The sequence below is a fragment of the Capricornis sumatraensis genome, chromosome 5, assembly GCF_032405125.1.
Source record: "Capricornis sumatraensis isolate serow.1 chromosome 5, serow.2, whole genome shotgun sequence".
Taxonomy (NCBI): domain Eukaryota; kingdom Metazoa; phylum Chordata; class Mammalia; order Artiodactyla; family Bovidae; genus Capricornis; species Capricornis sumatraensis.
The window spans coordinates 58,433,994-58,446,414 of NC_091073.1; the positions used below are offsets into that span (position 1 = coordinate 58,433,994).

Sequence of the window (12,421 nt, forward strand, 5' to 3'; positions counted from 1 at the left end):
AAAAAAAAATAGTGCAGATATTAGAAAAACACAAGCTGACACAGGGCACCGGGACACATGTCCTCAGTCATCTTACTCTCCTGCACCTTTTACATCAGAATCTAAAGTTCCTCATCCTAAAAATGTATTTTCAGGATAACTGACCCCAGACTCCTGCATCTTCAAATACAAGTTCAATAATGTTCTTCCTAACAGCAAATGCACCCATATTAAAGCCAAACATTCACAAGGCTCACAGAATTTTGAGTTACACAGGCTCATAAAGATCTCTTAACCCAACAGGATAACATAAATTCAGTTCAAAATATCAAAATCCAGCATCCCATAATGAAGGCAAGGAGAGCAGGCATGAGTAATTCCAGAGACAGGGAAACGGCCTCAGAAGATATAGCTTACTTCAAGTCAGGACTTCTTAAGTATTCAAAGACTTCCCTCAAATCGTCTAAAATTGACTTATAATTTCCACTGATTTATAGTATTTTGTTCTTTGCCATCAAAGTCTAATCCTTCCTCCATGTGACAGAGCCTCCATATTCAATCTACTTTTATAAGCATGATAATCTTTTTCAGTTCAGTTCAGTCACTCAGTCGTGTCTGACTCTGCGATCGCATGACTGCAGCATACCAGCCCTCCCTGTCCATCACCAACTCCCGGAGTTTACTCAAACTCATGTCCATTGAGTCGGTGATGCCATCCAATCATCTCATCCTCTGTCATCCCCTTCTCCTCCCACCCTCAATCTTTCCCAGCATCAAGGTCTTTTCAAATGAGTCAGCTCTTTGCATCAGGTGGCTAAAGTATTGGAGTTTCAGCTTCTGTATCAGTCCTTCCAATGAATATTCAGAACTCATTTCCTTTAGGATGGACTGGTTGGATCTCCTTGCAGTCCAAGGGACTCAAGAATCGTCTCCAACACCACAGTTCAAAAGCATCAATTCTTTGGCACTCAGCTTTCTTTATAGTCCAACTCTCACATCCATACATGACCACTGGAAAAACCATAGCCTTGACTAGACGGACCTTTGTTGACAAAGTAATGTCTCTGCTTTTTAATATGCTATCTAGGTTGGTCATAACTTTTCCTCCAAGGAGTAAGTGTCTTTTAATTTCATGGCTGCAGTCACCACCTTTTTACTCTTTTTACTTTTTAATCTTTTTACTCTTATCTAAAAAGTTATCCTGAAAGAATTTGCCTTAATGACTGCTGAAATCCAGAGACACTTCATCTAGAGTAGTTCCCCTACTTAGCAATTAACTCTGTTATAAAAGAAATTGAAGACTTTACCTTCTTCCCCTTTTTAAAAAATAAGGTTATACACCCATCTTTAGTGTTTTAGCATCATCATTATTCTAAGTGCCATAGTTTTTAAAACTTTTCTGTTACCTCTCAGTTATACCAACAGATTTTATCACAAACATTCTAACCCAAGCTCTCTGGTTAAGGTATGAACTCATATTGAGCACTATTTACAAAAATGAAGGCCAACAGAAGTCAAAACTGAACCATAGAAGTTCTTTAATCTGTAAAGGCATTTCTAAGCTATGATTTGAGTCTGATCTTGAAATAAATTAAAGTGAAAGAGGATGGAGAAGAGCATTACAAATAGTGTTGAAGCCACAAATATGACAATAATGAGAGACTCTGCAGTATATTGAAATTGATTTCTTAGACTTCAGAATGATGGATATGAATTAGAAGTTGGGAGATGCTTCCTCTCTGGTAATTCTCCTAAAGGAGAAAACCAGAAACCTCTTATTTAATTCAGCAATACATCCTCTGGTCTTGTGGATAATTTCTTTGGGGCACTGCGTACTTGGAATTCTCCTTTAAAACCACCAACCCAATCTGGCTTTACAATTTCTGCAATCTCATTAACTTCCAGTTTTAGTCACCTCCAGGAGGATAACTTATAGATCCATTATCTTCACCCCACTTCCTATCTTTACCTATAGATTTGAAGTTTTAACTCTACATCAATATACCTTTAGCAATTCAGACTTAACATTTCCACTTGTCTTCTGTCCCTGCCTGTTTCTCCAACTGTAGCTTGTACATTGGTCAATGGTATTCACAGAATCACTGTCAGTTCTCTATTTTCTCCTTATTGTCCCTTTCCCAACAATCAATTGCTAGAACCTGCTAGTAAGTTATAGCTCTCAATTTCTCTTAAATCTATACTTTCTTGCCTATATCCACCACCAGGGCCTATCCTCATTTGCTCTTCCAAATAGAAATCCTTTTCTAAAATAAAGATTGAATATTTTACTCCTTGGCTCAGTTTCAGTTCAGTTCAGTTGCTCAGTTGTGTCTGACTCATGCAGCCCCATGAACTGCAGCACGTCAGGGCTCCCTGTCCATCACCAACTCCCAGAGTTCACTCAAACTCATGTCCATCGAGTCGGTGATGCCATCCAGCCATCTCATCCTCTGTCGTCCCCTTCTCCTCCTGCCCCCAATCCCTCCCAGCATCAGGGTCTTTTCCAATGAGTCAACTCTTCACATGAGGTGGCCAAAGTATTGGAGTTTCAGCTTTAGAACACCCAGGACTGGTCTCCTTTAGGATGGACTGGTTGGATCTCCTTGCAGTCCAAGGGACTCTCAAGAGTCTTCTCCAACACCACAGTTCAAAAGCATCAATTCTTCAGCGCTCAGCTTTCTTCACAGTCCAACTCTCACATCCATACATGGCCTTTGGAAAAGCCATGGCCTTGACTGGATGGACCTTTGGCTCAGTAAGAATTAAATTCATTTTGCATATGGGTGAAAACCTGACAGAGTTATTTTAACATTGTACATATATTAATGTTGTAAATTCCTACACCTTTCCCATGTTCAATAATTTCAGCTTGTATCTCAGTAAGAAATAGAGAATAAAATCTCAGAAAATCGTCCTAAAGTCCTGCATGCTGCTTGAGTGATGTGATGTGAAAAGTAAGAACAAAGTAGGTCTATATGCATAAAGACCCAGAAGATTAAAGGCTGATTCACGATGAAAAAAGCAGGCGAACTGTTTCTATGAGTAGAGAAAGTAAGGAGAGGAAACTGCTTCCTTTGTCCTCTGCCATCTGCCTTCAGGGGGTGTGTCACCTGCCCAACCACAAGGTGCCTCATTTTTAGTGCTCAACTCTGCACAGTCCAAACCAAAAAGACCTACAAACTGTGTCTTCTTCAACTGGGATCACTCACAGCCTAATTCAGACAAGACTGACCCCTTGCTATCCTGAGATTCTCTTAACCTCCAGAAGCTGCAGGACTGAGCCGGTCGCCCTGCAACTGGCCGTAAACTAATCTGTCACAGGGCTCTTGTCGTTATCTTGAACTGATATTCAGACAAGGGATTTGGTGCACACACACACCTCATCCTCTCTCTCACTTAGCTCACAAGTTCTCTCTGGGCAGAACGTGTGTTACACATTTTCAATTGTCACAGGCAGGCACAAAGGAAATAGTTGTTCATAAGTTTCCCAGTTTAAATATGTTGATATATTTGGTAAGATATATTGTGCTAGCAAGAAAATGTATTTCAGACTTTATTCCTGAAACCATACTTAAAAATCAGGCATAAAAGCACATGCATATGAATCATCTTACTTCAGATCATGTGGGTGTGAATCTGAAAACAGAAGTGGACTGCAAGCAGAAACCACAAACGAAATTAATGTTAAAATAACTCTTTTCATAGTTCCTGCTTAGTGAACTCTAAGCAATTAGAATCTATAAAATACAACTCAATTTCCAAAAGTTACAGTAGAAACCTTAGCTCCTTCAGGATGTGTAGGCTAACATAAAAGAAAATACTAAAAGCTTAAGAAACTTCAGTGTTAATGGCAAGAGAGAGGGGAGGGGGCAAAAGATAAGAGAGAGAAAAAGGTTATGAGAGAGAATCATCCAAAACACAGGACTGATCAAGACAGTAGGAAGGGCTGCAGCAAAATTCAACTACGTAACCATCTAGACTCTACCCAGTGCAGAATCAATCTCCCCTTCATAAAAACTGAATAAAGACTTTTAGGAATAGAAACATAAAAATCATATCCCATGCCTTTATAGGGTGGAATACTTAAATTAACTCAGAAAAACAATTTGGTTGAATTGTTTCCCTCTTCTGTTTGCTGTTGTTCTAACTAATTTTCCACTTGCAAATGGCCTCTTAGATTGTGGCAATTAATGTTTCCTTTTCCCCCAAATCTTTTATTACAAAAATATAATGCTAGTAAAGTAATTGCACACTGTTATTAGACCTTTCCATGAAATCAACCCAACATGATCCAGGAAACAAGGTTCAAAGAAACAGGAAAGGCTCTTACACACCCAAAAATTCCACAGATTCCCCACTAGCCCTGTAAAGGTCACTCAATTATATATGTTAAATCCTTGTATGTGAACTGACCGAACAAGGACAACAGGCATGACTCTTGCTGACCAGAAATCATAGCCTGTTAATTGTACTTCTGGTCTCTCCGGCTCCCCATATAGCCTGGACCACAAGACCAGTTAGTACAAACACACTCTTCCCACACATGCCTGATAGTCCTCCCCTGCCCCCACTCCCACTGCTTTCATTCTGCCAGTCTCCAACCCTAAGCCAAATCCAAAAATCCATTCTATCTGCTTCTGTTCCCAAGGTCCCAAATGCTTCTTGCTGAGAAAGGCAATCAACCATGCTGACCGTGTCCACTAAAAATTCATGCCATTCATTCTTTGTTAAGCTCTCAGTGTTACTGAGCAATCCTTTTGTTTGCCCCAGATGGACTCCCTCTTGAATCCTTCCCAATCCTTTCCAAACATCTCAAATTTCTTGACTCATCCTAACCCCAACTTGCTCTCAGCAAATGTTACATCTATTTTTCTGAGAACATCAAGGCCTTCAATAATCTCTTACTCATATGAAATTTTCTCTAGATGATCACTCATCCTTGTCTTCTATCCCCATCTCAAAGCGGAACATTCCCAACTTTCCAAGACTAGTCTTATCATCTCCTTCCTTCCCAGGATTTTACTCTTTCAATTACAAACACCCACTGCACCGCGGTCCCACCCCAGGCTCTTTCGTCTTTTTTCTTTCTATCCCGTGGCTTTCTTTCCATTAGTGTGTGATGGACATGCTCAAAATTCCCCATCCAAAAGCAGCCCTCTCTACATCCTGCTTCTAACAAACTACAGCTCTTCTCATCTTCCATGGCCCCTAAATATCTAACATTTCTGTGACCAATCCTATAAACTCACTCTCTGTATTCTTTTCCTTCTTCTCTCAAAAAGGTAGCCATCCCCCTAAATCTGGTCCTCAAATACCCTCTCTCACTCTTGTGCCCATCCACCAGCTACTTGGTGGTAAACTCTTAGTCTGTAAGCCTGACCCTCACCACTCTCCTAGTGACAGATTCTCTTTTTCAGTGGCCTACTGGCGATCCTGGCTTAGCATGGAACCAACATGATCAAAAAAAGACTCAACTCCTCCTATGTTTCCACTCAGGTCACAAAGCAAACCTATGAATTACCTTAAATTTCTATCTTTCCACCACCTCCCATATTAAGTATTTTGCCCAACCACATAAACGCCATTGAACAAAATTGGACACTGTGCCTAGTTTTAGGAGATTCAAAAATGAGTAAGTAAAAATCAATGCCCTCAACATTCTCTCACAGCAAGGTAGAGCACTGTCCTACTTTCGCTATTGTTCTTAAATCCATAGTCTCAATTCCACTCCCACTGGTCCGCCTCTCATCTTTTGTTAGGCTATTGTAGAATCTTTCCGCAGAGTCATGACCTGCACTCTTGCGTCTCCATTCAAAATCATCCTCTGAACTGCCACCAGATTTATTTTCTAAAAACACCAATTTGTTCCTATCCTTACCCTTACCAAGAACTTTCAATAGCTCACTACTGCCTACAGAAAGGATATACAAATTCCTCTCAGGAGAATCAAGGACCTCCTCAAAATTATTTTAACTTATCTTTGCAACTTTACCTTATTTTCAACTCCTTAATAGAGCTCATACAATGCTCTTAGTGAAGTCCTCCACATTTTGTAACAGACCTTGCTCTTCATATTTATCTCCACAAACCTTGTGGAGTTTGACCATGATTCTTGGTCCAACTCAAATCATAAGTTTTGAGTTTTCCAAATGCCCCAGATAGAGATGCTACCTCTCCCCCATGTTGTCTGCCATCACTTTCTTCGTGTGTCTCTAAAGCATCTTTCCATCTTCTTTATAAGTATGTGCAAATGTATTTCTCCAATATACTGCAAACCCCACATTTCATTCATCAATATTTTTCTCTCTGTATCTGTCACAAAGCATCATCTCTATTTATATATATTGTGTATGCATATATATATATAAATATATATAAATAGAACAGAACATTCACAGAGCACCTGAGTAAGGCAGAAATAAACAATGTGAGGACAAACAAAAAGGGTATGGTAGGGAAGAAAATTGCTATGAAATTACCCTGAATTACAAACACAACGTATATTAATAAATGCTTTCCCTATTCCTATCCTCCATCCTGACCCCCAAACTATTTCTATTCTTTGCCATTTGCTGCCATGACTCACACTTGTTCTGGACAGAAACCAAGCCCTCCATTTAACCCAATCATTTATTCTACAAATATGTACTAGAACCTACTTCAAAGTCAACAGTGCTCCCTGCCTATCTCAAGATTGTGTGCCATCATCTCCTTCCTTAACACAGTCCCATCCAGCTCAGTTCATACTGCAGTGTCCCTTAGAACTTTATTTGCAGTTCTCAGCTCAAACAATTTAAGCTCTCCAAACATTTTCTTAAATTTATAGTCATAATCATTTAACCACTTCCTTCCTCCCTCCCTTCTTAGGTTTCTCCCAGTTACTCCTTCTCTTATGCATTTGATTTTCTTTTCTTAGCAGAGGGAACATGACTATGTCAAGCTGATAAGGCTTGCATTTCTCTAAACTTACAAAATGAACATTAGTTTTTTTAAGTGAAAAAGGATTTGGAGCATAAGGTCTACAGTGCTTGAAATGCCCCCAAATCCTCTTCCAAATCTACACAAGGTTTCTTATAGTTTTCCAGTTAAGCCTATTCTCTAAAGCACCTATACTGAAAATGTTTCACTTACCTTTTTCTTAATTACCTGTATGTGGTTGCCAGTATCATTAAGAGTATGTTCTCTATAATAACATTTAATAAAATTTTCAACCATATTTTTGAGATTATTGAGCTAAACATAATTTATCATTCTGTTTCTATGAGAAAGGATAATCCAGATTTCAAAATACCAACTTACAAGTGAATACAGATCATGTGAAAATTAGGGACTTCTTTCCTTATTATTCCATAAAAATGCTGAAATCCCTAGAGAGAAGTCCAGGATGACGGGACAAAAATATCTACTGAGGCAGTAGAACAAAGTATTAAAAGATCTATTTATTGACTTATTTTTATCTCATTCTTTTCAATGTGTATTTATATATTTATTTTCTAATATTCACATATATTTGTACAATAGTATACATAATCTTGACAGGAAACTTTTTTGAGGATTAAGACTCAGGCCTCAGTTCAGTTCAGTTCACTAATTGGGATATGGGATAAAAATGCTGGCGAGCTCTAAGAGACAGTACACATGAAGTGAAATGATTTAAAGTTTGGAACTTGTGACGTTCTCAAGATTTTTTTTAAGGCTTTCTATGAAAAACAAAAAGACTTTTTAAAAATCAAAAGCCTGTAAAAACAATGATTCTCAACTAGAGATAAAGAGCACCTGGAGATTGTCAAAAATGCAGATTCTTGAGTCTTACTCTCCAGATTCTGATTCTGTAAGTCTAGAGTGGAGCCAAATATGTCGGTAGCCTTGAGAGACTAGAATAGCATCTGCACACAATCGTTATTCCAGGCCAGATAATCCTTTGTTGTGAGGGGCTACCATATTGTGTGCATTGTATACAGTGTTCTTCCTGGCCTCTACCCACTGCATCCCAGGAGCACCCACCTGCCATACCAAACATGTTTCCAGAAGTTACCAAATGTCTCCCGCAAAGCACTTCGTCCCTGATTGAGGACCAAAGCCAGAAGGTGCCCAAAGATGACATACTCTGAGAAATGCCAATCTTAAAGGATAAAACGATATGATAAAAGTCAAAGAATATGGATATTACGAGCATACGTGGTATAAATTGAAATAAACAGGCTTCCCATAAAGGAAATCTGATTAGCCACTATAAATTCCTGACAAGTCAGCTAAGCTTCTAAGTCAAAGCTCTTCTTATGTAATTTCAACTTGAAGATTTTCTCCCTAGCTTCTATTTTAAATTATTTTTAATTAACTTTACTGGCATTTTGCATCCTGCTATGAAAAGTCCGCCTAATAGTCTCAGAGGACTCTCCCAAGAGAGAAGAGTGCATTAAATCACACATTATCACATTAAAGAACATTCCAGCACACAGTCCAGCAGTCTAAATCTTGGCAAATGCAATGGGAGAGGGAGGGGGGATGCAAGGACCAGAACAGGCAAAGTGATTCACAGTATCCAAAGCTGATTATTTTCAATTCACCCATTTGTAGGAAAAAAGTTCTACTGATTGTCTACTTTAACCCACATTTATCATAATGACATATATTTTACAATTTGTGTTTCTATCCTGGATTCTACTGACTATGTATGAGACCCTGGACAAGTCACTTAAGTTCTTTGGACATCCCTTCTAGAAAGTGAGTCAAATGGACTAAGTTATTTCTAAAGATCCTTCTAGTTACAAGTAGCAAACATGGAAGCATTTAATTAAAAGGCTCTTTTAACCATGGAGAAGGAAATGGCAACCCACTCCAGTTCTCTTGCCTGGAGAATCCCATGGATGGAGGAGCCTGGTGGGCTACAGTCCATGAGGTCGCACTGGACACGACTGAGCGACTTCCTTTTAACCATATGGATTCTAATAACTGTGCACAAAAAAGCAAATGCCTACCAAGGTTGATAGCACAATGAATTTTAAGATGCTTGACCCAAAAAAGAAAAAAATGACAATTAGATGAACCATGCTTACAAGATCCATTCTCTTTTAAAACAAAAAGAAGTTTAGCGCAAACTACCCTTCACGCATGAGAAGATCAATCAAGTCAGTCTTTCAGAAGTTCACCATAAATAGGGAAATAGTTTTAAATCACATTTAAAACTATTTAAATTTAAATAGGTTTAAATTTACTTTCTAGTTTCTGTAACAGAAATCACAAATCAGCTGCTTTGGAGCCATTTCCAGCCTGCAGGTGTGGTTGTTTTGTTTGGCCTGGATAAAAATTGGATTTAATTAGCTGCCAACTTTTAAAAGGGAGTGATGATACATAAAAATCCATATTTCCAGTATCTCTTGAAATACTGGAAGATATTAAACCCAAGTGGCAACAGTGAGCTGGACTGAGAAGCGCTGCCTCCTGGGCCCAGAGCTCTCCAGGGGTCCTCAGTCCCCACTGCTCCCTATCTTCCCACACCCATCCCGGTTCCTTCTGACAGCAGGGGCATATGAGCTTATATCCTTGTCCATAACAATTTTCAAAATGCACAAATAAGATTTTTAATGCTTTTAGAGCAACAAAACTGTGCTTGGAGAAGAATCACAGCCAAAGGGGAGAAGTTGTAAAGAGAGAGACCTTGCTCTCAACATGAAAACCTTGCATAACTATCAATATGAATGCTGATAAGCAGAAGGTGCTACACTGTAGGCATTTAACCACCTGAAAAAATGCAGAAAGAAATCCTAGATTTGATGGGGAGTTCAGACTACAGACCCCCCAAATTTATTTTCAACTTTAACTTTTTATGCCTTCAGTTAGTAGTACACATAGTTCCTCACAACACAGCAATACATGAACAGGTTTTATGTCTTTACATACACACACACACATATATATATGCATATGCATATTAACATACCCATATATGCATATGTATATTAACACACATATATATTTAATTTTGTTTGCAGGGTAAGACTTGATTTCATCCTTCTCCTTCATGAAAAGGCATTTTCTACTAACTTTCATAGAACATTCCATTTTTCTCACTGATTTTAATACATAAAGCTTTAAAATTAGGTTTCTATTAACTAAGCAGCCATATCTTACCAGAGTATTATTCAATTATTCTTCTGAAAAGATGATCAAGATTCCAAGGACAGAAGGACGAGGATGAAAGAACTCGAGAAAGAGTTTAGAGAAGTGTGGCCTGCAGGCAAAGTTTCTTCACTAGCATCTTTACCAACAAAACCACCCTAACCATGGCAGAGTCATACAATTTTCTCCCTGCCCACCTGATCCAAAACTTTTTTCCTCCAATTTATGAGATCTGCTTGTTTGAGATACAACCTTTTAAGAAGATTCTGAAGATTTTCTTTTGTAAAAAACTTAACTTTATATTACGTTCACAATTAAATTGATGCCTATTTAAAGGATGTAGCAAGTCAAAGTAGACTAGTATAAAAACCCAAACAAAAATGCTGCTGAGGCTGAGTCAATTTTAGGTAAAAAATAATCCAAGAGTTTCCACACTGATAATGTGTTACATGCAGTCCACAGTTTTCTTCAGAACATTCTAGAGGGTGGCTTCCTAAAAACATATCATGCAATACCTTACATCATTACATCTGCACAGATGGATTAGGTATCACTGCAACTCCTACTGACTTTAAAACGTATAAAGTTGGACATTGCAGATATCGTTAGTTCTAAGTCAACTGTTTTTCTAGTGTGTTTGAGCTTGATGTTTGACATAAGCATTTGTTAACACTAGTGATTAACAGCTCAAGTGTGAACCTGAAGAACCCATCAAGGAGCCCATATGACTACTGAGGACATGCCTAATGACAAGAAAACAATTGCCTTGGCAATATAATGTGCAGAACATGGGCTGCTTCTGGGAAAACATGTTTATCATTCTAGTTCTGATTTTCTCTATTTAGAAAAAATGACTCACTGTTTAGAAGCAAAAAACAACGATAAACATAATTCAATTTAACAGCATTTGAATGCCAGGACATTTTAATTTAGCCATGGATCTTTTCTGCTTTTACCTAATGTGGGTTCAACATTAACTTCTTTTCCACTTTTTACTGCTTTAACAAAAAGAATCCCAAGAAGCTCATGACATTATTCTTAAGGCTGGGGGGCTGGGAGGGTATCAGGCTTGAAATCAAGATTTAAAAATAGGTTTCTGAACCTTGGAAAATTATTTAGTTTATATGAGTCAGAACCCTTTAAAGCAGAGTCACACTAAGAGGAAGATACATAGGATTAAGATCCTTTCTCTCTGTCGCCAACATGAAGTATGTTACCTTCAAGAGAAGATCCTGTCTGACTTGTGTATAAGCTTCTTGTGGAAGTTCCCCAGGAACAGGAGTACTTTTTTTTTTTTTTTTACAGACTGTATTTGTTTATAACTTGGATGAACACAAAGAGCTAATTCATTCTTGGAAAACATTTCTTTTGAAGCCTGTTTATTTCAAAACAAAAACAGTTATTGAAAGCATATGCATGAGCCATTCCAAAGCAATTGGTCACAGAAACCTGGATTATCAAAGCTGCAGAGGAGCCCACAAGAAATAGAAAGATGAAGGGATAGTGCAGGTTTCTCAAAAAGCAGCGGCAGTCCTGGATCTGCTGAAGACACAGAACTTAAGTGGTGGGGAAGCGCTTCGGAGCCCACACTGTTGGGTCTTGGGCCCTGAAATGCATATGTTTAAGAAAGTAGTGATCCTGTACACATCCAGTTTCTCGGCAGCCAAAGAAGGGGGAGTGGAGAGATCAGCGGATCCCGCCCTCTTATCCGGTTGTTGATCTGAGGCTGCGATCCTGGAGAACTTGATTGAATAATGCTAACTATGCAAAAGTTCACTACGACGAGGTAGGCTCAGTCCTTGCACCAATTCCCCACACACAGATTCCAAGCAGTAAATGTGCGAACACATTTTAAAATGCAACAGTGACAAAGGAGCTTGCAACTTGCAAGCGGCACTCACCCTGGGCTGGGGCGCCCAGCCGGCCACCGCCAGCCTCAGCCCCGCGCTGGGGCCCGGGAGCCAGGGCTTCGCCCGCGCCGGACATGGGCCGCTCCACTGAGCCCTCGCCGCGCCTCCGCCTAGCTCGCCGCCCTTCGGGGTCGATGCACCAGGGGCTGGGAGGTGTTGGGTGCTGGGAACTGAATGCTTCTGGCGAGGATTGGAAAAAAAAAAAAAAAAAATGTTTTGAGAGAAGAGCACACCACCCCTGCGGGACATTCCCTCCCCCTCTGCTTCCCTTCCCCAAACCCCACCCCGGGGAAGTTTTGATTTGAAACCCGGGAGGAAAACTGTTACCCAGCAAGTTGACAGCAGTGAGTCCTAGCAGACAGAAGGGGGGCACTCAAGGGGGAGGCGCTGGAAGGGAGATCTGATTTGGGAGC

At 39.5% G+C, this 12,421-nt stretch overlaps 1 protein-coding gene across 1 annotated transcript in view; it reads right to left on the reverse strand.

The window, feature by feature from the left end:
• Positions 1-12,101, reverse strand: part of MDFIC (MyoD family inhibitor domain containing) — a 92,914-nt gene extending 80,813 nt beyond the window's left edge. The window contains exon 1 of the mRNA XM_068972896.1: positions 12,000-12,101. Within this exon, the coding sequence (XP_068828997.1) occupies positions 12,000-12,084 (85 nt within the window). The 5' untranslated portion in view covers positions 12,085-12,101. The remainder of the gene's footprint in view (positions 1-11,999) is intronic.
• Between the last annotated feature and the right edge of the window lie 320 nt (positions 12,102-12,421).